This window comes from Passer montanus, unplaced genomic scaffold, assembly GCF_014805655.1.
Source record: "Passer montanus isolate IOZ18808 unplaced genomic scaffold, ASM1480565v1 scaffold67, whole genome shotgun sequence".
NCBI classification, from domain to species: Eukaryota; Metazoa; Chordata; class Aves; order Passeriformes; family Passeridae; genus Passer; species Passer montanus.
The window spans coordinates 1,747,531-1,773,487 of NW_024371815.1; the positions used below are offsets into that span (position 1 = coordinate 1,747,531).

The following is a 25,957-nucleotide window of genomic DNA, read 5'->3' on the forward strand; positions in this document are numbered from 1 at the left end:
AAATGCAGTTATTACTGTTATGTAAATGGATTAACAATCTAAGTACTGCAGCATCTCTTTGGAGTGCAGTTGTCAATATGGAATTTTTACCTTTTGTAATAGTCCTTTTTTAAAAACTGCCTACCAAGTGACTCAAATTAAGTGACCTTACTGTTCAAATGAACTGGTTTTTAAGAGGTACCAGTACTTAAGTATTATTTAAATTATGATCCTCCAATAAAAAAATATTCTGGTAATGTACAGCAATACTTGTCATATTCATAAAGCAAGGAGCTCAGAGGAGTGAATCAAAATATGAGCATCAATTCTGAACATTTGATTCCTAAAAAGAAATAACTAAATTAAAGAGAGCCCTTTTACTTTTGTCAAATGTTTCCAGCACCTTTACTCGAGAGTTTCTTGCAACCAAGAGCAGCACATTGTGTTTAGTGACAGGTTTGGTAATTGTGCATGACTAATAACACCTCAGTGTCTGGGCAGTACAATAAATGAAGCCCTCACAATCTAATGTTCCCACTTAATAATTACTCCCTGCATTGATCTTTCTGATCTGTCAAGTAAGAATGAAAATATTACACTCACTTTAAACCCTGATATTGAACAAGAATTCCATTACTACAGGCAGCTATCCAGAGAGTGGTCTTACCACACTAATGAGGACAGCAGCACTTCATCTGCTCAGAGGAGAGAGACTCTAGGCCTGGGAGTAAGTGGCTGCCCATTCTGCAAAATGCACTAGGAACTGGCATCAAGGATAAACAAAATGGTTTGTAAATACCTGAAAAGTCTTTTTCAAAGTTTCCCATTATCTACATGATTTGAATGCACTGTTGTTCTGTGCCAGACTTAGGCAGGAATCAGCACTGTCTGTTTTCCAATAAGTGCATTAAATTTTGTATTTCTAGTAGGGCCAAACTCAAACCATAACCAAACTGAGAGACCCCTCTGCTAAAACAACTATTCAAGCATTTGTTTGGGAGTTTCACAGAAAAGTCCCAAAACGTGGGTCTTTTTTCTGTGAGTCATTCCCAATCTTTGACCATAAAAAAGCCACAATGGCTGGTGCCCAAGTTGCAATGACAGCAATCTGGGAAGTATTTTGCTCAGTGTTGTCTATGTATGTAATTTTAAAAGGCCAGCAGTTGGTATCACAGGGGATACTCGATGCTGAGTTAAATCTTGTCAAAAAACAAATCACTCTGGCATGCAGGCATTAGAGATAATGGAACATATATGTATTGTCATTTGCATAATGAATGATACAAGGTTAAAGTTTCATTTTCTAGCAAAGACAGAATCTTTCCATTGGGCAGGTAGAGGAACTGAGCAAAGCAAAGTAGTCCAAAGAGAGGGTGCCCCTTACCCAGTGTACAGCATAATACTTGATCTGCATTTGTGGAACACAGGACTAGAAGAGATTTTGTCCTGCACTTCCAAGTTCAGACTTGTAATTTTAAACAATGTTACATATAACTGCTTTCACAAATTTCCTGAGCACCACCATCAGAACAGTTGGGTTTGGTTTCTTGTATCTCCACCACTCAGTGGTGGAGTATCTCATCCATCCAGGATGGGAAGACAGCTTGTCACTGTTTGGACAGGTAGGAGCTACCTCTAATTTCCAGGTTATAACTACCTGTTGACTCTCAACACCTGATTGCTTTGTGCCATTATCACTCACATGTATCTTAGCTAGATTCTCTTCCTCCCTATGTATATCTCCTTGGTATATTTACTACAAGCAAGTAAAATCTTGGCTTCTCTTTTGCTGAGCTGATGAAAACCAAAGTCCTGGCTCCTCTTCTTTAGAGCAGCTGTCCATCTGCTCAATTAGTTCATCCACCTTGGAGATGAGGGACAGGAAATGTGTAAGTGCAGTTCAAAGGTCTTTGAACAAGAGCCCAACATAATGTCACCACTACTCCATTCTCTGCTGGATAGCCAGTCTTGCCCATTCAAGCAAGGATCATATTTGTCTTTCACAGATGTCTCAGACTGCCTGTTTCACAGTCCTTGCCCACTCCAGGGTGGGTAGGCCTGCTTCAGTACAATGAGACAGACTGTTTTCCAAAATGATAGGCTGAGCTGAAGGAGCAGTTCTAGGCTCAGTGCCAAACTTCTGCCTCTTGGCTCCAAACTCTGCTGAACCAGGAGTCACTGTGTGTCACTCAGTATTGGCTCCTGTGCTCTCTTTCATGTGCATTTTGCAGACTGCTAATCCCTTCCAAAGTCACCTAGCATATGAATGTCCCTGGGAGTTATTTCCAACTGCTAAGATGAAGCTTTGTGCTCTTTTTCTTAACTAAAATCCTCACCTTGCATTATACTCTTGGATTTTATCCATTTTTACTAACCCAGTCCTCTTGGCTGCTCAGCTATTCCTGTACCATATTCCTACTCCACAAAACACTGCCACCACTTGCCAGCATTAGGGCATTTAGCCCACTCCACCCTTGCTCACACTCTCTGACTTGCTCTAGTATTTCTCATTAAAATGTTCAAAAAGATACAACGTCCAAGATAAAATGAACATCTCCATTAGTGCATAGGGAAAGGGACTGCTCTGATGGAGGAAGACGTCAGAAGTGTCTTTGGGCAGCAGTTTGTAGAGAATCACTGGGTACCTGTCATGATCCTTCCTCACACCCATTTCCAGTAAGTGAACTGAATTTCTGAGGTAGCTCATGTGCAAATATGTAAGTTTCCTCAGTGTGTTGGTGGAATTTTGTGAGTTGGCGTCATTCCTTTTAGCTTTTGCAGCCTATTTATAATTTGGGTGAAAATGGACATAATTTGAAGGGTTTTTCCCCCTAAGACACGAGCCAAGGTCATTAAGGCATACATAATTTCTAAGGCAGAGACACAACTGCACAAAGATCCAAATCTTCTATCTTCCCAAACACTGGCATGTGATTCTGTACATTGATGTGGAAAATAATCACCTGTAACTACTTTTGGTTTGCTTCCTATCATATGGGACGTTTTTTGCCAAATGAGGACAGTGATGGACAGAAGGATGGATTGATTACCTGTCTGATCCATTCCATGCACATTCAAACTTGTCAAAGATGCAGTCGTTTTCATAGAGGGAACATAACTTGCTTCTAAGGTAATCATGGACCTGTTTTAAAGAAAATAATGGTTATTCTTGAAATGAAAGAAAATATAAAACTCTACAACCAGGCCTTCAATTTTTGTGTTATCTCCCATGCTCACCTTAAAAATATGCTGCATAGATTGGTAGCTCTGCAGAAGGGACTGTGTTTAAGCTCCAAAGAAGCTATCTGTACTTTTCCACAGCCCAGTTAACCAGGTACTACAGAATTACTGTTGCAGGAAGGCACAAAACACACTTCCCTCAGCAGGCTGCAGCCCACCATTCTTCAACATATTTGTTTCCTGCTTGGGTGATTTTCTCAGTGTTAGCTTAATTCCCAGAGACATTTCACCAGCTGATACCCAAGATGGGCTAATTAATGTGCAAGAAATCTAATTTAAATAGTAACAAAAATGCCATATTCCAAGATAAGTGGACTCTCACTTATGGCAGAAAGAACTTGGCTCTATTAAAAGAACCTTTATGGTATTACATTTATTTTTGTAAGGTATTTTAGAAGTCAAATACAGCACAAGGTTGTAGTTGCACAGGCTGCAAATAAGAACACTAATTTCTCCTATTTGGCTTAAAAGAGACTTAAAAACAACATTGCAAATTCTCACTTACTAACTATAAAAGTGAGAGTGCCCTGCAGAAGATCTCTCTCCTCTAGGCCACACATCTCTGATGAACAAGGATTATCATAAAGAGATCTCACGCAAACTGTTTCAGTCTTTTGCTTAATTTCATTAGTTTTTCTTCTGGATTTTTTGGTTTATTCCATAAAGAAATAACAAGATACAAAATCCCTGCCTAGATGAATTTACTAATGCGCTTCCACTCCTGATATTTTCTTCTAGCTGCTGTAGAAACTGTAAAACAAAGATGTGACCTCCTGGAGAAACACACCAATCCAATGGCCCAGGAGTAATTTAGCTCTGCCATCCTGAAGTTACAGGTTCTTGCAAGTCCAGTGAAATTGTTCCTGCTCATGGATGCCCAGCATCCTCCTCTGGCCTGAGGGCACAAACATTTCTTCTAGTAAAATAACTTATATCAAGACTAGATGAGGGACAATGAACTTTCACGTAGATTTTCTTTAAACTTATCCATTTTTGAAAGTCAAATTGTACAGTATCCAAGGAATATTTGGAATGTAAGATTAGTAAGGATTATAAATTTTAGTTATGGATCAATTTTTATTAATAAATAAGCACTGAACTGTTCATTAACAGAAAATGTCTTATACGGTAATTAATGGCATTGGCAAATGGCAGATAGAACATTCCACAATTAAATGCATTTACCATCACAGTGAGCAATAGGTCAGAACACCTACTATTGATGCAGTCTCCTACACTCTCTGTAATTGAATCCTTTCCCTTTCTCTTTATTTAAAACCTTTTTATGTTAGCAGTGTAATTTGTTACAGAACTGGAATTCTTTCCTTTGTCATGTTTGTGAGCTTCCCATACTTGGAAGAAATAGAAAGGTTGGGTAAGGCAGAAGGAAGTCAATCATATTTGCCTCCCTGACTGTCATTTCTAGGTCTTTCTCTTGTTACCATTTCCAGCAGCCATCTGTCATGACCACTGTCATGTACACACCCTTTGCAAAGTGTGTCCAAGTTCCCAGCTTGGAGCTGTGCCTTTCTATCAGCTTTGTCAAAAAGGATTTTGCAATTCCTCTCTCAGATGTCCTACCTTGTCAAGACTGTCAGACTCACCCTACTGCCTTGGACAACCACCTTGTTCTTTATGTGTACCTTTTGAGTTCCACATTTGAGCACATTCAGACCCTCAGAGAAACTGTGAAAAACTAATTGTAAGAAACACTTAATTTTCACTGTTTGTATATTCATCTGCTTCTACAAACTGAGGGTAAGATCAGATTTGCCTTGTCTGTTACACCTTGTTCTTACCACATATCAATAGCACTTGAAAGCAAACCAAACTCATTCCTCACTAATTACCAAGGACCTTTTCTTCACTGCAATGTCTGACCCTGATGGAATTATCTAGCAATTCTGTGCTCTGGACTAACACGGCAACACAGCTATGCATGGACTTGTTTTATTGGGACTGAATACACACAGACAGGAATTTCAGTGGTAGGTGACACACTGGTCTAAATCCCTATACTACAGACTCTGCCTAAAATGGATCAAGCTATTCCCAGCAATGAATGTGCTCACCTTGCTGCTCCTAAGGCTTCTGCTGGCGTAATTCACCTGGCAGCATCAGAAAAGTAACCTGTTAGGCAGGGCTGCCTTGCAACATTCAAGCTCTGGCCACTCCACTGCACTGCTCTTTTAGTGCTCTGCCCTTTTTCTTTTGTGTGAAACAAACAGGAGAAAATCATGTTGAAACACTGTCAGCAGACAACAACGTGTTCAGCAGGGCTGCAGCAGCTGCTCTATGCAATAGCATTGTTTGAGGCACAGCATTGATATGAAAAAGAACCTGTATGAGGAATTCATTTTTGTGTGTCAGGTTTTTAATATTAAAACTGTAAGCTAATAATAAAGCAGTACAGTTATGGACTCTGCTCTTTATTACAACTCTGTGTGAAATTTAATGTTGAGACCCTCACTATTGCAGCTAGGCAATATCTAAGTGCCTACCATGCAGTGGATGAAATGAGAAATTCAATCTTTTAATGAACACCTTTTGATCTTTTAATGATGTATTGTCATCATAATTATGTGGATACATAACTGAAAACGTTAGGTTTATTTGTTGCCTTACAGTGATCTACCCCCAAAAAAACCTTTTGAGAAATTGCTAAGGTTATATATGAGATTTAGGTTTGTGAAAGAGAGAGCTATCTCTAAGGCAAATTATTTAAGACAGTAATTTAAACTACTTTTTCCTAGGAAAGAATTCTCTACTCTGCAGCTTAAAAACATGAAAGGTTCTCAGAGCATTTGAATCACATGAATCCAATGGAATCCTGGGCTATTTTCTTCCCAAGGCCCCTAGTTCCAGATTCTCCTTTAGTCTACTGCAATGCCCAGTAGCACATCTGTATATTTACAAGGATAAATATCTGAAAGTGAAAGGCAATGCAAAGATTTAAGAAGACTGTTATATTTTGCTATATTTTTTTAAATATTATATAAGGGGTTTTGTTGTTGCGGGTCTTGGTTTTTTTTCTAGAAACTTCTGACTGCAATTATCAGTACTCATTTTTCCCCATCTCAGCATGAAGAAATATAACTTTTTAATTGGCCCTCCTGTTGGGTGCCAGACTGATTTAAAAGTGACCAGCTTGTTTCACAGCTGCCTACATGAGAAAATAAAAGCAGGTGTCAAAATCAAGACAAACAGGTTGGCTTGACCAGCTATTCCTCCCCAGGGAAAGGCTGCCTATTAAATTAGCATAGGTATAAAATAATATATTACCTAAGTTCCCCAAACCCGAGATTCTATTCCATTATATATAACACAGTCTCGCCCTTACCCTCCCACTCCACTGTCACAGCATATCAACATTTCTAACACATTCAGCATTTAAAGCACTGCCATTTTAAGAGAAAACCCAATTCTGTAGACTTAGAGGTAAACAGGCTCAGACTTTCCAATATTAACACACTGAGCAGTGAACATTATCCACAGAAATGTAATGCATTGAAAAACACTGGGGCCCACTCTGTCTACTAAATGCTAGCTAAAAAATACTGGTAAATTTTGTTTGTTTTGACAAGAAATGCTACCAAATTCTCATCATGGTTTTTAAAACCAATCTTAATTATAATTACTGAGAGCTACTGTATCCCACCTTCTATTATTTAGGCACAGAAAACAAGGGACAATTCACTCTCAGCAAGCAGCACAAGCCAGATGAATGGCATTTTTCCTACTTTGCACACACGTTTTTAGGTAACCTAACAGATTTTTTTTCTTAGTGCATTTTCATAAGAAGCAGTTTCTGTGTCACTGACATATTTTCTGTCTTCAAGCCAGAGTCAAAAAATGTAAGCTCAGCCCTCTATTGCCAAACATAACAGATGTCAGAGTACAAACTTAGCTCTGGCTGGAGCCACTGGCATTTTGTCTGGATAATATCTCAATGAATTCAGGCAACCAGATGTGTCTGTCTGGCATTTGTGAGCTGCTGTGTCAGTGGTGATGCCAGGGTTTAACAGGGAGCACTTCTAGAGCTAGGCACAAGGGAGAAACACACAGATCAAGTTGTAAAAAGTAGTTCTGAAATGACAAAGGTGTAAACTTTCAGCAGTCCCACCAGGAGCAGAGTGCTAAGCAACACACAAAATCTCTTCCTTGGTTCCTTTTAAATGTTAGTAATGAAATACATAATTTGAAAGCAGATGCCAAAGTGAAGAGATGATTTCTCTCATTAGAATAATCATTTCTTTCAAGAGCCCAATCCACAGGGAGCGCTACCTTGACTCCCCAGGCTTTACACTCCCTTACTAATGCTGCAATTGCCCTTTTCCTGCTATAAGGATGCCACTGTGAGGGTTTCAACCACCTTGATTAATTCTCTTAGCTTGCTGCTTCTCAGAAAAGGTTACGAGAAATTTACAGAAACATCCAGTTTTTGAACACTGAGATCCTTTTATAGAGTTGAATTTTAAGATGTAGGAGATTCCTACCTGGTACGTTTCTACAGGCTTTGTTTCCATGTTCAGATCCCAAACCTTGACAGTGAGGTAATCTCTTGTAAGCATGTATCTACCACTGTGACTGAATTTGACATCTGACACTGAAGAGATAATTTCTGAAAAAAATGATCTGTTACTGGGGTCTTCTGGTTCTTCATAAACTGTTCAAAGAAAAAGAAGCAAGAGACAGGAATCAGAATTGTATAAAAAATGGTCTGTTGTAAAACCTGAAGTGTGCATTTCTTGTGAAACATGTAATTCAATCTACCAAAGGACACGATATAGAATGAAATGTACATCCAGTACTTAACTTATTCTTTTAACTTTACAGAAAAATACAAACTGTAAGCTTTAAACATTACAATAATTAATGTTATAGCTATGGACTTAAAGCATGACTTCGGGAATTTATGCAAATACACAGTTGATTACAGATACTCAGAGCAAGGTATTTCATGCCTTCATCCTTTCTGGGGTCTGCATACCCTGTTTCCCAACATAACCAAAATCCAGGTGTCTCTGTCACACCAGAGGTGTGTACATGTGGTGTGACAACAGCCCTGGCATCCCTGGGAGAGGTTACTCCAAGCCTGTCCTGCTTGCCAGAACCAGCTGGCCTGGCTGCACTGGCCATGTCTGAAGGCATCCAAGACTACCGACAAGAATTTTAAAAATCAACTGCAAATTGCAATTACCTCTTCCTGAGAGGTGAGCATAAAATAGACAGGGTTTTACCATGTGGATGCATGAACAATGTAGTTGGTGTGCAATTGCTGACAGTTCTGGAAAGCACTGAGCTCCCTGAATGTGATGGTCAGCAGATCTGACAAGGCAGCAGGTCATGAGATATTGCTTACACGATGTTCACACGTGAAAATCCAGCTCCTGTAGCTATGAGATTGATCATCCCTGTTCAGCTGTACATAAGAATGACACTGGATGACTCTACCCCTACCTCAGGGGTGCCCAGAACAATTCTGTTGTCTTTCTGCAGGTATCTGTGGCCCTGTGATCCAACTGAGCTCTATGGTGAACTTCAGTAGAAGGTTGGGCTTTCAGGGTCTTTTAACTCTCACCAAGTCGTAGGGATTTGGGACCTATGCCTAGAATATTCTTCGAAAATTGGCAATTTAGTGAACTTCATTTTCAAGTTACAAAAGCAAGTAAAGCAAAGCCATGTGATGAAACATGAAAGCATGCTGAAAGCAGAAAAACTTTTACTGTCAGTCAAAAGGAAGTTTTTTGTATAGTCCACTGGAACAATTCTCTCTCAATTATTTTATCAACGACTATGATTCAGACTGTTGGAAGCAACCAGGTTAGTTTCCATTAGGTGAAATGATGTTCTGCTGAAAGTTAAGGGTGAGTATGTGGGTGAAGTATGTGGGGTAATGCAAAAAATTATGGGCAATTTTCTTTGGGGGTGGGCAGTGGAATGCAGCCAGGCAGGCACATGAGAATAAGGTCTATATTTAACATGCACCACACATCTGAATGGTAATGAACTACTTCAAAAAGAGTAAAAAACTTTTCAGATAGACTGTAAATGAACAACTTTAAATAGCTCTTTAAAATTTTGCCTAGACATTCTGCAATGCAGGTATTTTGTAATTATCCTGTCAGATTTTCAAGAGAAGTCTGATGAGCACAAAGCAATTATCATTTCTCATACCTCTTCCCTTTAATCTGTCCAAACTACAGACTTGGCTGGCAGGAATTTCATCCTCCTAATTATGATGTGAAGCTGCTATTAACACCAGGAAAGAAAAAACCAAAACCCACTCTAACTGAACTACACCTTTATTTAGAGCTTAGATATATTTTCTTGGCTCTAGTGGCTCATCCAACTTCCAGTGATTAGAAGAGGAGTGATATTTGTACCTGAATGTTCTGCATTTTGTTAATTAATGAGATTAAACCATTTCATTCTTTATCTGCCCCATTTATTGCTTTTCTATGCTTACTGTATTAAGTATTAGAAAGACTTAGATTAATTAACTGTGGAACTAACAGAGGCATGAAAGTCTCGTATCACTACAGAAAGAAAGATAGCAGCAGAAATTTCAGTAGCAGCAATTCTTTGGAGATAGTTCCTCTAGTCAGCATAACCAACACAGGAAAATTGTTACAGGAAATTGAGGCGCAGCTCCCAGTGGAAAGAAGGGAAAGCTTAGCAACTACCAGCATCTGCCTGAGCAGCCAGAACAAGGCATCAGCCTCAGCAAATGAAGGTGAGACAGCGTTCTTGGGGCTTGGCTATTTCTGGCTTAGCATCAACATAAGGTTATGCACATACTGCAAAAAAGCACAATTTTCCCTCAGTTTGCCTAATACAAGGGGAGTTATTGGAGACAGAACAGCAGTGAAGTGATAGCCTTGTGACTTAGACTTCAGTTCAGGCAAGCAATTCAAATTCAGCCCTGAACTCTCCAAGCTGATAGGAAAAAGCCACAGGTCTAGCCCATAGTTTCCAAAACACATTTGCTGTTTATTACTGTTAAGACATATCTTTTGGAGGCTGCTCTTGTGCCCAGGAGCAACCAGCACCTGAAACACGAGATTTCAAAGCTAGCTTACCTCTCTGTATCTAAATCTTGTTAGATCTGAACTTTACTGACATTTGATTACAGATTCTATCATATTCTTTAATTAATTTAATCATTAATTTATTAATAACAAACACCTGCCATAAAAAAGGGTATTTAACTTTCATTACTCTTGTTCTTGATAATGGTCACAGTACTAATTACATGAAAGGCATGATGTTATCTGTCTAGCTGGAACATAGAAATCACTAATGACATGATGTGCTGAGTTCTCATGTGACACTTGCTCAGACTTAAATGTCACAGGACTCTGGTATGGAGAAGTATAATGGGATTACAGAGGAAAGCAGAGCATGTCTTGAGTACAGCCAGTGTTTCAAGAGGAGCTGCCAGGAAGACACTGTTCCTGCCCCTTATGCCACCAGCAGTCACATGGATAAACTGGGAAGTCTGCTTAGGGAAATAAAAATGCTCAATTCCTTTCTGCACAGCTCACGAGTTAAAAACCACAGTAGCTTCTTACAGAAGTCCAGATTTTGCAGAGAAGGATGGGTTCATTGCAGGATACTTGCCAGAGTGCTGTTTTCCTGAATCCTGAAGAAAATCTGTAGCATAAAAATATGCTGCTTCTGTCTTAAAAGGAAATACCATCTGCTGAAAAACAAACTCTTATCCCTCATAAAAAATATTCTTGTTTCCTTCTGAATTTCTCTGATCTAATGCAGAATGGAGACTTTCCTTTTCCAGTGGATAGGAAAGGCATCTCTAATATAGAGATATCTAAAATTAAAAAAATAAAATGGCCAGGAATAGCAAGAGTAACTGGAAAGGTCCATTTCACAGCTTCCCTCCCAGACACAGGCCAGGAAGAAAACAGGAAGAGGTGCCTCAGGCAGTAGCCAAAAGAAGTGTGGAGCACTAACACCTTGTGGCTCTCATCTGCACTGTTGGGGTCACAAGTGCTGCCACCTCAACTTCCCATTAATATGGGCCTGATTCCACACAGCTGAAACTGCTATTTATTGGAAAAGATAGAAAAGATATATCCAATAAAGAAAAACAAAATCCAACCCAAAGTAATTTTCAAGTTCAATTCTAAACAAGCAGCTGGGCAGAGATTTAATCATTGCAGGGTGTAAATTCTGGCATATGTGAACTTTAAGAAATATTAAAAATAATGCTAAAATTGTCTTATATGGTGGGTGCAGTGTCACAATCTGATATAGTATAGAAAATCCTGTATTCCTCCAGAAATCATCACAAGTAGGAAAACTTGAAAATGAACAGAAATCTGCTCCACAGATTTTGTAAGAAATTTCATCAGTCATAGGATAAAATTATAAACAGCTTTAAAGGTTCATTCTCTCTAGCAGAAAAAAAAAAAGGACTGCTTTCTTTCTACTTACAAACAAATAATAACTTATTAAATCTTGTAATTTTTTTTTTAAAGAGGATACTGTTTACAGTTTGTATCCTGTTCTGGAAATTTCTGATTTTATAGCATTTGTTGTTACTTAGATTTAAATTATTGGAAATCCTGCACCATGAAATAGATCTCTCCCTCCCTGCAAAGACAGCTAATGGATATAGAAAATGATCCAGTTCCTGTTAAGGAAAGGGATGGAAACAGCTTTGGCAACAGAGGAAACAGAGGCAGCGTGGTTACTGAGAGGGAGAGGACTGTGGAGACCAGGGCTAACAAAGTTGATGGAACATGACAGAGAAAACAATTTTTCATTTTTATTATATAAGCAAGTAAACATACTGCAGCTAGACTAAATTAAGAACTTATTACAGATAAGGCTCTGGGTTATGCTGGTACACAAACAACAGGTGAATTTCAGCTGGACCTGGAAATACCAGTGGTGGATCAGGTAATCCCTCACTGGGCTTTAATTTCATAAACACACAAAGTGGACTCAGTCCCAGGCCAAATAATTTATCATTTGAACTAAATCCCCATTTAATTCCAGATCCCAAATGAAAATGGCTGCAATACCTGATTAGAACATATTGGAAAACAGTATTTGAAATGTGTGGGATTTCACTGGTCTTGATAGACTAGCCACAGGAAGAAATGAAGCAAGAACCAGTATGCTTTCCTAACAGATGATAAATAAAAAAAATTAACCAAAAGAACAAATTATTTAACTATAATATTTTAAATGGCAAATTAGCACTATTCCCAGGTCAGCTGTGATTTGCTGAATCACATTTCGTCATTTAGCATAAAAACCTGAACTAAATTTCATTTGAGCTCCTATAAAAATACTAACATTCTTTCTTTTTTTAAATACATTACACTTGTTACTAATGTTCAACACATAAAACATTTTTTTGGTGCCATTTAATTAAAGAAATGCTACATCTTGAGCTAAGCATAGCTCTGAGCTTATCTCTGATATGGTAGAGATCTCGAGAAGACAAAAAATGGACAATAAAAATGACCAGAAGTACCAAATTACTTCCATACAAGGAATGGCTAAATAGACTGGGGTGTCTCAGCCTAGAAAAGAATGAGGGGGTGGTAATTAAGAGTGGCATGGAAAGGGTGAATAGGGAATGACAGTTCACTTTGTACACTGTCTCTTCCAATCCACAAGTCAGGGTCACCAGGTGAAACTAGGACAGGGCAAGCAGAGAGAAGATGCTCCTTCATACTATACCTAATTAAGCTACTAAAGACTTTTCTGAAAGATATTGTGAATGGTAAAAAACACACACAGACTCAAGAGTAACTGCACAACTTCAAGGAAAGGAAAAACCCCAAACATCCATTTCAGTATTGTTGAATGCAGTAAGTTCACTTCCACTAAGGCCCCTGAACCTCAAGTTTCCAGATGCAAATTGCAGAGGGTGAAGATAATACTTGGTCAGTTCTTACACTTTCTGTTGATGTTGTTACTGCCAATATCAGAGCCAGAACTGGGCTAGAAGGACCTCTGGTCTGCCCAGGTATGGTCATTTCTATGAACTGTTTGAAATCTAGTTTAGAATTTAATACAAAAGAGTACCTGAGTTCATTCTAAGTGAATCAAGCCCAACTGCAAGCTCCCATTGAAATTCATGGTCTCTTTATACCTTTTAGCTTCATTATTCATGATAATAATTCGATTTACCAGTATTATTTACTCTATCTTTCACTATCTCTGAATGTTTTATTGTTTTGCATTAAGCCAATCCACTCATACATTCATCTCCCTTGGAAATTCTTTTTCAATAATAGAATATTCTGTTAATGTGACAACCTTGCCTTCTTGGTCTACACTGATCAATATGGTTATACATTAGAGGGAGTTTTTGAATCTGCTTTCATAAGCAATCTAAAACACAATTATTTTGTGAGACACATTTGTTTAACATTTTACATTACCATAGCCTGTAGCTGTTTATCCTGCTTTAAACTAAAAAGAAGTACCATTTTATACTTCCATTTTCTACTTGCTTTCATATAATTCAGAGGGCACCTCTTTGTGCCCTGGTCACTTACACATCTCATTTTCCTTCTACTACTCAAAGCAAATTTCTGACCCCACCTCCACACCACGAGTCTGAAATTTCACCTACCATACAGCATTCCTTTATCCAATGACCCGGTATTAAAACTTGGCTTCTCATCAATACCTCTAGAGAGCACGTCTTTTAAAAGTGGAGCCTCAAATCAATATTTAAGAATCTGTTTTACCATCTGCACTGAGTTGCTGCAGCTTGTCACAAACCACAAGGGAGGGTGCATTAGTGCTGAAAGGCAAAGCCAGATCAATAGCTAAAGATCAGTGGGTGGGAGCTTCACTACAGAGTTGCTTAGATTAATATAACTTTGCCAGTGAGTTTGTTAATAAAGAGAAATGGTGCTAAAGAGTGAAAAGGAATTGAAAAACACAAAGCCAATCTAGAAGATCAAGCCTCTTTAAAGCTGGGTCTCACAAAGACTTATGTGCATGCTTAATGCCACGTGTTGTGAGCAATCCCAAGGAGTTAATGGGACATAAAACTACTGCTGCTCTACAGCCAAACTGATGTGTAAGTCTTTCAGATCTTGATATATAAGATTAGTGATAAGTGGGGCTTTTTCTCCCTCAGTGAAATAAGATCTTGAAAGCTGGTTTCATGAGAGATTAAAAAGCAGTATTTGCTGCTATTAAAAAAATTAAGCAAACAAGACAGGAATTTTAATAGACTGAATAATTAAATCAGTCTTACAGCAATTATTTGCTTTATCTCTGTGTGGTTGGGGGAGATGGGGTTAATGAAACACCTCTTCAATCATAAATCATTTACCATTGCTTCAGGCTTTTCTCTTTCCTCCTAGTATTTGATAGTTAGAAGTATATAAATCAGGTTTTTTCTTCCTCAGATTTAATTTTAACAACTCTTGCACAACTGGAGGAAACAATATATAGACATAATTGCATTTCTGTAGAAACATTTTTGAGTTTTCATTAGCCATGTTTTAAATGTCTTTATACATTCATCCAAATTGAGCAGAATGGAAGCTTTGGAGCTTTGGAGTCCATGCTAAAGGCAATCTGCTACCAAATTTCAGTGGGATTCCTGCACAAGAAAGGATCCATTCCAGAATCTAGTTTAGCATGCATGAATTTGTAGTAACAGACCTTTAGTGACAGTCATAATTACAATATTACCAGGATATAGGCACATTTTTTTCATTGGGGATATAAAATCAGCAATACATATATGCCTTTGTAGTGCATGCTTAAAAATAAATCCAGAATTAGAATAAGAACAAGCCTTCATCAAGCACGGGGTCAAATCATTTCAGAAGCTCAGATAAGTTTCACTCCTGTCACATGAAAACTTGCAGATTTTGCCTGAAGTGGACATCATTTTGACAGGGGCCTCTCTATGCACAAAGGGAGAGTAATGACTGTCTCTCTCTCAGATGACATGAGACCTGACATGAGACCAGATGCAGAAATAAAAAGCATATTTTAGATATAAAGCTCACACAGAAGAAAAACAAGTTGTCTCTTTTTCAGCCAGACAATAAGCATCATTCATTTGGAAAGGTCAATATTAATTAGCAAATCCAGCAGGGATAGTCTGTCACTGGCTTTTTTGTGCATCTGGTTTTCTCTGTGGCAAATGAAAGATAATCCATATTCAGTCAGAGGTCTGAAAGGTGTCTTGTCTCTGGAATTCCAACCAGCTTTAAACAACTGGTAAATATAACTAACTTAATTTTAAAAATTCAACATTTTTAAGTAGATTATTGATCTGTTGTCTTGGCTGCTTCCATGATTCTGAATTCTTTAAAATCAAAGGTAATCTCAAAAAAGCCCAGCAGATATCCCAGCTGAGCTACATGCCTGACTGACGGGACAGTGGCATTTATCCTTGAGGAAAGACTGCCATTGATTTCAGGCCTGGATTTCATTTTAAAATGTGGAAAAGGACTCTCAATGGAAAAAACACCCCCTTCATCTTTGGCTGGCACCTCTGAGTCACAAACCAAACCTGGAATTCACTCTGCACTGCTCTGGAAACCACTTCACACTTTTAAGATGCTGATTGTCCAGCCCAGGGAGTTGGGATGCACCAGCTGAGAATTTTGCCCTGTTCAGGGAGAGGCCAGGGAAGATGGTGCTGGCATTGCCAACAAATCCTACAAAATCCTTCCATAGCCAAAGGGAGGAGGGATCTAAATGGTTCCTGCTACAGACCCAGGGGACACGAGAATGAGAAATCTGTCTGGAGGACAGACAGCACCAACTCAGGGTGACAGAGGCTAATGCTATATAACCCCAAAATCTATGGTTTTAAGATCACTGTAGCACACAGAGCAATAAACTTGAAACTGCAGCTCCTCTTTCCTGGAAGTATTTTGCTGTAAATTTTGCACAAGGGTAATGGATAATTAGAAACAGGGTTTTAGTCTGCAAATACATATTAAGAAATGAATTGTAAAAAACCCTTAAAGCAACATACAGAATTTAAATAAATTACTACAGCTTCTGAAGTATGCAATGACTTTAAGATGTAAAGGCTATTACATGAAATATCAATAGGAGTTATACTCTTGAGTGTTAACTGTATAGTTATTGCATAACTATACAGTTTGTATTTACCATTTAATAATAGCTTTAATAATTCTGATAAACTACTGAAAAAGCACTTTATTTTTTTCTGACTTCACATGCTCAGTTTTCTTTAGCTGACTGCTTTATTGCATGATTTGTTGAAACAGCCATATGTACCCATCTAGCCTACCAGCTGTTTGGAAGAATGATATTAACTTCAAGCACATTTATGAGGATCTCTGAACATAATATTAGCAATAAAAAATTAAAAACCAAATTAGCAACTATTTGTTAATTGAACAAATGCTGCTGTAAGTATATTTTTAGTCAGGATGATCTTACTGCAACAGTATCCCTACACCTGTCTTCCTTGACACCTAAACCCCTTGCATAAAAATTTATGGAATTTGAGGTGGGGGTTAATTCTTTTATTTCTTCAATGTTCCCAGCTGACTGCTCTAACAACAATGCTGACACAGATTTCCATATACTGCCTTTTTTCTACACTGCACTGCCATGCATGTTGCCTGATGACATCTCAAAGGCAATCTTTGGGTGCTTTGGCAAGTACACTGTTTAGGTGAAAGGTTCCATATTATTTAAATTAATTCTCTATTTGTTGCTGCTTGAGTCTGACTTTCATAATTTTAATCTTTACCTATAACACCGTGGACTGCAAGAACACCTTCCTCAGTCCCACTCCTCTAATATTCTAAACAAGCAGGGACATTCATCTCTTTGGCACCTCCTCTCCAGAACATTTTTGATGGCATTCTCTCCCACTACTTGCAAAGTCTGACAATATCATGGAACAGCATTATGTATGTACCTGCTCTATGCTTACAGAGTGGTCTTTCCCTGATACACATTTGCAATAACTACATAAGATTTTCTTGTGATCCTCACTCAGCACTGCACAATCTGTTACAGAGCAGTTACAAGAAGCAGTTTCAGGTAGTCTATTAGAGACACAACACATTTTATCACACCTTATCAGAATCTCAATGACCATTCAAAATCCAGCTACTGACCTGATATTTTTTCACTGCCTTATAAATAGATTTGATGGTCTGAGATAATTTTTCTAAGGGTCAGATATCCCCAACTCATCACACAAATTGGCAGCTTGCTATTAAATCTCAGCATAGGCAACAAGGATGAGTACATATGGGAGTAGTCTCATCTTGTCCATGTCAAAGTCACGAGGATTTATAAGGGAAAACTTGTAGTGCTGCTGTCACTAATGCCAAAAAGAGAGATTCTGCCACTAAGCTTAGAAAACCAGAAATCTTCAAGACATAATTTATTAACATCCTGCAATGGTTGACTTACACTACAGACATTAATATGTAATTTATTTTTACAGTATGGCACAGCAATTATTCATGGCACTCTCTAAACCTGTACAAATGGAAGAGCTCTACCCCCAAGAGCTGCAATGGATTTGTGAGAGCTACAGAGATTTGCATAAATAAGGAGAAAAGGAGTAAATGAAAAAGTTCATAACATATGCTCATTATCCAGGTGTTTTTGTGAAGTGTTACATTGTATCTTATTTCCTTAAGAATAGGTACATCCATTACAATCTTGGAACAGCATCTGAAATACAGCACATGGTGACACTAGACTGTGCTGAGAAAGCAGGGATGCATGGCACAGTGTGAGGGTTTACTGAGACTCCAGCTGTGGTGCTTTGCTTGAAAAGTGAAATCAGTTAAGGGGGAAGACTGAAAGACAAGGCAAGAGCAGGGAACTGATCATGCATTGCACCAGTTGCAAATTTAGCAACTGCAAAGAGGAATCAGATGCACAGTCAAGGTACCAGTGAGACAATCATGCAAGTAACTTGATTTTGCAGACTTTTTTTATATATCCTTTTAGGCTGCTATGGGCTGTATTTAATTCACTTTGCTTGTCTCTGAGAGCTATAGTGAAACCACTCCAATCAGCAGTACATGGACCTACTCCTTTCAGCACTTTGGAAGTTCTACCACTGCTTTATCAATTTTGTACTGTACACACTCAGATTCTCAATGAGCTTGACTTGACTTCAGTGCAGCAATGCTACATTAAATGGCTATTTTCTAACTCATAGATCTGGAAAATGGGGTTTAATCAATGACCATTAGACCTTGCGCTCCCTTCTGGCATAAAATGCCTTCTTTCATCCAGTGTTGCTGTATTGTGGCTTTAATAAGTTCTGACTGGCATTTGGCATTGAGTTACAGGGGCATGGAGGCCTTATTAGCAGGAAGAAATGGAAGTATTACAGAACAAAACAATTAAGTGGGACAGGATAACTCACAGCATTGTGTCAGACTGTGTCATGCTTACATTTCACTTCATGGTATTGAATTCCCCCTACAAGTACAAGGAGATACAGCTAACAAAGATAAAGCACTTCTCTGCTTGGGAAATTGCCCTTGAAGGTTATTTTTTATAATTGGACACCACATCCTAAGAGGTTCTGAGCATGTGCATTTCTCCTTGCAGTCAAAAGGCCTAGTCATGGGCTTTAAATTCACTTCAGTTTTAAAAATAGCATATGTATGAAATCTGTGCACCACTTATGTCTCATTTAAATCTTTGCATACTTTTTCCTCCCCTCTTGCCCCTACTAATAAAATCTGCCTATCTCAAACAGGTTCAAATAGGCACCAAATGGCACAAAGCCTCTTATGTGCTCCGGTACTAAAATAATTTCTCTTGAATTTCCTTCCAATGTTCCAGCATGGAAAAAGACACTGATGGCCCAGTTCTGTGAGGTGGAGGTGCCCTCATCCTGAAGGTGACTAAAGCAGAGCCACCACAGTTCATTCATGAGGTTCCCAGCTTCTCAGCAGCCACCCACACAATGCCTTTGTCTGGGCATTGTCAGTCTCAGGAGATGAGGAACAAACAGGTTTGCACAAAGCAAAGTGCCCAGGCTTGCCAGGTTACTGGTGGAAAGAACCACAGTCTGTCTTCTCTAGACCACAAAGAGCTGATAGTGAGACAATATAAACATGAATTTTTTCTTCAAGTTTTACTTTGAGAACAAAGATAGTCACATATTTTAACATTTTACTTCCTTTTTCTTATGTACATTTCAGATATGAACTATCATGATTTGGTGATTCATCCAAAAATTTCACAGGCTACATAAAATCATGTAGCACAGATAACTTCTACACCAACACATCTCCTTCCTCCCTCCCCCATCCTGTCCTGATTAATTATTGCATTTCCTCTGAGTTTTTTCAGACATAATGTTGAAAAACTACATATAGGGAATGGGGGACTACATTTTTAGGAAGGATACTGAGATTTCCTAATTCAGAAAACAGATTCAAAATTTGAAGGCAGTCTCACAATCAAAATTTACTTGCTCTAGCATTGAGAACAGTATTTGTGTATTCAAACCAATATGCTCATCTGCTTAAATACTCTCTCATCCTCTTTGATTTGTTAGGAATCCTCTCTGTTTCACTAGAATTCTGGGTTCTTCACTGATCCCTGCAATAAGAACTGTAAGGGCAACCATTCACAGACACGACTGTTACCAAGTTCATAGCTAACACTTCCACAGGAGAAAAAAAATTATTTTTGCAGTTTTCTTTTCAAATGTGAGTGAGAACCTGATACACCAAGGTAGCCACCCATCTATGTGCTGTGTGGGAATAGCAAGACTTTAATGACATCTCAGTGGAGCAAGGACTTACGCTTGGAATGTTTGTCACAGAGGGCCGATGCCCTCATGTCGCAGAGTCTCAGGGATCCTTTGCTGCTGCTGTAGACAAAGAGATTGCAGTGGTGGGGATGGAACTCAGAGGCTGTAATCACTTCTGTCAGGTCCTCCATATTGGCTGGCTTTATATCCACAATGTCTGAATGGAAGTTTCATCAAGAAAAACGCAGGTAAACCGTGACTTACTTGAAGGAAGCATGAAAATTATCAATTTCTCTGGGTCTGGATTGAAGGTCCTTGAGACAGTAGTTCATGTTCAGACTCAAGTGTTTATTATTTCTTATCAGTAAAACAGTCCCACTACTGCGAGTTCGGCAACTTTTCATTAGCAAAGCACAAAATGGCTATCTCTTGTTACAAGGCCTTTTAAGACTAAACTCTCCAATTAAGAATTGACACCTGGATTATCTTCCCTTTAAACCCAATAACTGATCCCAAAGAGCCCGCCATGAGGACTTTTCTGCCCAATTACAGAGTGCCACCCAAACCCCAGAATAAGAAGGAAGAAGCATAAAGAAGGAACCCAGGATGACACCCTGTGCCCTCCATCTTGCTTCCATCCACATCATACCAAAAATCCCAAAACCTAAATTTCTCACCAAGTGATACACCTACACTACTCTCTATAATCTATTTCACACTTTTGTGGATTCTAGTCTATCTTGAAGTCTAGGAAGCTTTCTTCATGAATGAGGGTCAAAGTCAGTGCCCCCCTGGGTGTCAAGACAGAAAGCAGACAGAGAAATATTCCCAGTGCCCTGGGTTTCCACAGCAAATGTACATACATGTAATGCTTTTAAATATATACTCAATTTTTTGGTAGTAGTACAGTTTTCACTTTCCATACCTGGCCCACTTAATACCAAAGAGCAATGTAAAACTCAAAGTCTGCATGGTTTTACTGCAGATGCCATTAGCAGGTCACTATTTATCCACGCTGGGCAAAGACATCAAAGAAACAGTGTTGCAGGGACACAGGATTCTCACTTCAATTCTTTATTGAAGCTAATAGAGGACAGGTGGCTATATCTTCTGCACTTGCTATTGAAACTACTGCTCTATCCCAGATAATGCTGACTGAGAGGGAACAATGCACAGCTCAGATCTACTCACTCCAGTAAGGCTCACTGGCTTTTGTGATTATGCAACTTAAGCTAAAAAATACATATAGATTAAGGTAAAAGACTAAAAAAAAACAAAAAAAACCCCACCAAGACAAACAAACAAACAAAAAACCCCTGTTCTTTATGCAAATAATTTTGGGTGAATATATAATAATACCATTTTCTTTTAAAAAATTACGCACAGTATTAGGTTTTCTATTTGAATACTTACAAAGTAGTATCTGAAATGGCATTCTTGTGTTTTTATGTAAATGACATCCTCTACCAAAATCACTATGAATTTCTCTGACTGAGAATTACACACCTTAATAATTTAAGTGATTTTGTTCCACAATCTGGAACAAAAATACAGTAAATATCTAGTTTCACAAGCACAAACTTGTTAGCTAGATCACCGAAGTTTACCCTCATGAGGGGTAACTCAGATGGTGCCTCTCCAACACCTATATCTCTACTCCCACACAGTACCTGCCTTAAAGCCCAGGACCCACACTGAGCCTGTGTTTGGAGGAGAAGGCCAGTCTGTGAAAGATTGCTTACAGAGAAAAGAATGAAAGTAACAGTCTCATGAGGGGGCTGGAAGAAAGCAATAGATACACAAGCATAAAATGAAATATGGATATATATATATGTAAAGCAGTACATTTAAATAAGATTGTGCATTTTCACATGGCCCTCAGCAATCTGCTGCAGATAAGCCATCCAAATGTTAACAAATCCTTCGAACAAGAAGAGTAACATTACCCTATTTTACTGATGAGTTTGTGCGAGAAGCAATAAAGGATTTGCATAAGATCACTTGGGAAATGCATGACAGAACAAACCCAGACCTACTGAGTCCCAGTGCAGGGCCCTAAACACAAATCATCTCAGTGCCTGGATTCCCTGAACATAAAATTTGAATCAGCTGACGTTCAAAATTTAAACATCTCAGAGGATAAGATAAATGAGAAAATCTGTTTTATTGATGGTGAGAGAAATCATATATCATGGTACTAAGCCTCTTTCTGTTTCCACTGTGACCACTTCCCAAATGGAAGACCAATCAAAGACCTTTGATTGATTTCTGTGGGAATGGGATATAGTCTATCACCACCTTAACACCTTCGATCTTTCCCAAAAATATAGGTCTGGAACACTACAGTGAAATAGTACAAAAGATTCAAAGATAATTATCTTGATGACTGTGCATATATCACACTGTTGTGGTTTTAGTTTTTTTTTCTTTTTTTCCCCATGTGGTTTAGAAAGGAAAATATCAGCAAAACTATTAATATCTTGTGACATTTAATAACAACTGGGAATGGATTAATGTTGCATTTTAACTGCATTCCTACTTACTTGTACTATCACATTTGCATCCATCTCCAAGAATCTATCATGATTAATAAAAGTGTAACGAGGTGTAGAAACATTGATTTACCTCTTTTATAGAGCATCACGAAATCATCCTGAAAATCAACCGAAAAAAATAACCTTTATTCAGTTATGTGTATTTGGTGAATTTGTCTCAAGAAACACCTTTAAGTAAACGCAGTTGCTTTCAGGGATTGAATTGCTTTGTGGAGTTCAGAGAAATTATGGTTACTCAATAGAAGAATTTTACCTCTCAACAGAGAGATGAAGAATTGCTGAGTGATGAGAAAGATATAAAATATAAATGGAGTATATGAAACAGTCATGGCAAGTATCATTTTTCTGGATGCTGAAGACACTATTGATGAATTTCCTTTCATTGTATAAAATGAATAAACCTATGCCGAATAATGAAATTAAATATTCCATCCTCCTGCCAGAAAAGCAGAAAATACTTGAAACATACTGCATTTCCAGACGTGATCTAAATCTCCACTGAGAAATAACCTCATTTGCCTACTGAGGATCATAGCAAAAATGAAAATTCATCATTTCACTAGATTTAGAAAAATTAAAACAGTAACAATGTATTGAAGTAAACAACCAAGGGACTAGAGAGTTGCAGATGAGATTTACCCCAAATGCATTTGTAATAATAGATGGAAAAACAGCCTTTGTTTTGACAGCTACAGAACCCAATATATCAAAAGAAGAATATGTTACACAAAAGAACATTTTCCTCCTCTCATGATTTTTGCCATCTATTTGAAAACAATCAAGTACAGCTTGACATGTGATGTGTGGGAACTGTATTTAAACTAGCGTGAAATGGTAAGGGCAAGCATCTCCCATGAGACATTTCTCATTTCTATTTTCTATCTTCCCTTTGTGTCTTGTCTTCCTTTTAAACACAGCACTGCTTGGCAGGAAAAAATAATAAAATTTAAAAAAAACTGGACCAGACAATGTGCTTCAGAAACAGGGCCTTTGGTGAACTTGAAAAGCATGAAACAGAGGGAATCTGGCAGAAACTGATTAAATGAAAATACCACTGCTAAAGAGAAAACTATGGTAAGAGCAGGAATCTGTAGTTGTCTCCCACACTACTGCCTTCCCCTGCAACCAGATCTTGTGGAGGGCTCTGGAGTGAGGCACTGTCCTTCTCCCCCACTGCACTCACCTCTGAACTCCCAGTGACATCTGACTCTTGTTGTACCACATGTGATCTGCTTCATTTTCAGAGTATGCAAAAAACACCTAGGACCAAAGACATCTAAGACAGAAGGAACAGAGAGTTCAGTTCACCATTGGCAGTGTGCTTAAGATATAATTCTGTTGTCTTAAAAAAGTCAGTGTTTCTGTGCCTTAACAGGGTAGAAATTTCCCCTAAGAAAATGAAAAAGATGTTCATGTTGCTCTGACTCCCACACACGCTTGACAAGAACAAGGCATTTTGATCCCTGGTAGATACTTGCACTAAGGGAGGGTGGAACTTGCACCTCACCACTGATGGGCTAGAACACATTGGCAGTCTTTAATTCATTAACTTTCAAAGAAGAAATGTAAAATATCTTCTTGCTTGCAAAAGAGAGAACAGATTCTTCCACCTTAACTATTTGCTATCTTACACATCAGACCTGTCCTCCACTGCTTGGCTCCATGGAACACAATAAAGTTAGGAAGAGGCTAGCAGACTTTACAGATGCTCTCCACAGCAAAATGGAAATAAGGTTGTATAAATGGAAATAAAATAAACAAATGGAAACAAAAGGCTGAATACACTCAGCAACTACAATGGTGAGAGATGATGTTCCCACAGTTGGGCTAGTAGAGCTACAAGACCAGGAAAGGCAATCTTGAGAAAGGCAACAAAGCTACTCTAAGGCAATGTAGCCTTAACTTTGGCTGAGTTGCCTTCCCCAAGTATTCAAGAAGAGAAGTATAACAAAGGAGAGTGAGCAGGGCAGGGCCTGGCTGCAAGGAGGCTTCAGGGAAAGATCTGAGGGAGGGGGAGGGGGAGAGAAGACAAACTCTGAGAGGAAAAAGGAAAGAGCATAAGGAAAGGCATGATTAACAACCTGCAATGATATGCAGTGTGAGGAATGTGATCTGAGTACACAATTCAGTTGTATGGTATGTTTAGTTCTAATCCAGCATTGTGTGCTGCTGCTGTGCAGCTGATAGCAAAATGAGGATAACAGGAGGAAGGAAATTTGTTCCATTGCCTCTGGGCCACTGATCTAACAGAAATATTCCCCTCTGGGAGAAGTCCCTCCAGAAAGTTTCTTTTATTGTAGGTTACAAAGATGACCCTCACCTTGATCCAAAATTCATATTAATCAGACTTCTCCTCTTGATCAGCCAGAATATAAATGAGCATGCCTGCTTTATGCTCATGCCAAAACATGTATAATGAGAATGTGGAAAATACACAGAGTTCCCACTGAGCAAAAAAGGTCCCAGAATAAGTTTCCTTGTAAGATAATGGAAACATAGCAGCCTCCTCAAAACAGATTAAATTCCCTTTGAAGTGAACAGTATGCATAAAGAAATAGCTGCTTCGTCTTCTTGAAACCATCAAGGAATTCTACAAGAAACTGAATTTTGTAGAGAACAAATTTGTAGCTCACAAGCTATGGCATATAAAGGATTGAATCTTCTATCACTATTTTGGAATAATTTTTAAATGACTTTTGAGTTAACCGCAAGAAAGAAATAGTTTCTTTGGTCAGAAGAAGACTTGAGAAAAAAAAATTACTTGCTCCCCTCCTCCCCTTTATTCAACTGCAATGAAGGAGGAGAGGCTTTCTTTAGAAAGCCAGACAAAATTTTCCATAATAACTTCACAAGAAAAACAAAACTCTCATCTTTCTTATTTCAATATATGCTGATATGACACTTCATTTTTATCCCTGCGTGGGACTTGGGTTTTTTGCAAATTTAAGCACTTTCAAAAAATAACCTTCAGCATAACATATCTTACCAAACCTGGCAGTTCCCTGTGTTTTCCACTGAGGTTTGTTCAGGTTACTAATTTTGTCTGCATCTCACACCTACATTTCAGCCTAGCCCAAGAAAGATTCACTGACTAGCAGCTGAAATCAATAGCAATTCATGGTAGCTGCCAGGGCTTGAGTTTAGAGTAATTGATTACTGTGGTCCTGCTGAGGCTCTACACTTTTAATATACGCATTTCTCGGAGTGGTTTCCCCTGCTAGTCATTTAGAGCATGCTATTTTCATTACAAGGAGGGAACTGTGATGCCTACAAATCAAGCTCTACCAGTTTTACACTTCCTACATGACAATTATAGCATTCCTACACCATGTGCCAGTTGAGAAAACAAATTCCAAATGGCTCCAGTTTTCTTCCAGGCTGGGTACATTAGGCCTCAGTGTGCTTGACAACATCATGATATGACTACATCAATCTTATTATC

The 25,957-nt window shown here is 38.5% G+C and overlaps 1 protein-coding gene across 12 annotated transcripts in view; it reads right to left on the minus strand.

Moving 5' to 3' along the window:
• The window catches only part of PPP2R2C (protein phosphatase 2 regulatory subunit Bgamma), a 194,044-nt gene that overhangs the window by 9,697 nt on the left and 158,390 nt on the right, over window positions 1–25,957 (minus strand). For all 12 annotated transcript variants that reach the window (XM_039728916.1, XM_039728918.1, XM_039728919.1 and 9 more), the window contains 3 exons: window positions 20,013–20,177; window positions 7,716–7,885; window positions 3,030–3,121 (listed from right to left, as the gene is read on the minus strand). In XM_039728916.1, coding sequence (XP_039584850.1) covers window positions 3,030–3,121; window positions 7,716–7,885; window positions 20,013–20,177 — 427 coding nt within the window. The remainder of the gene's footprint in view (window positions 1–3,029; window positions 3,122–7,715; window positions 7,886–20,012; window positions 20,178–25,957) is intronic.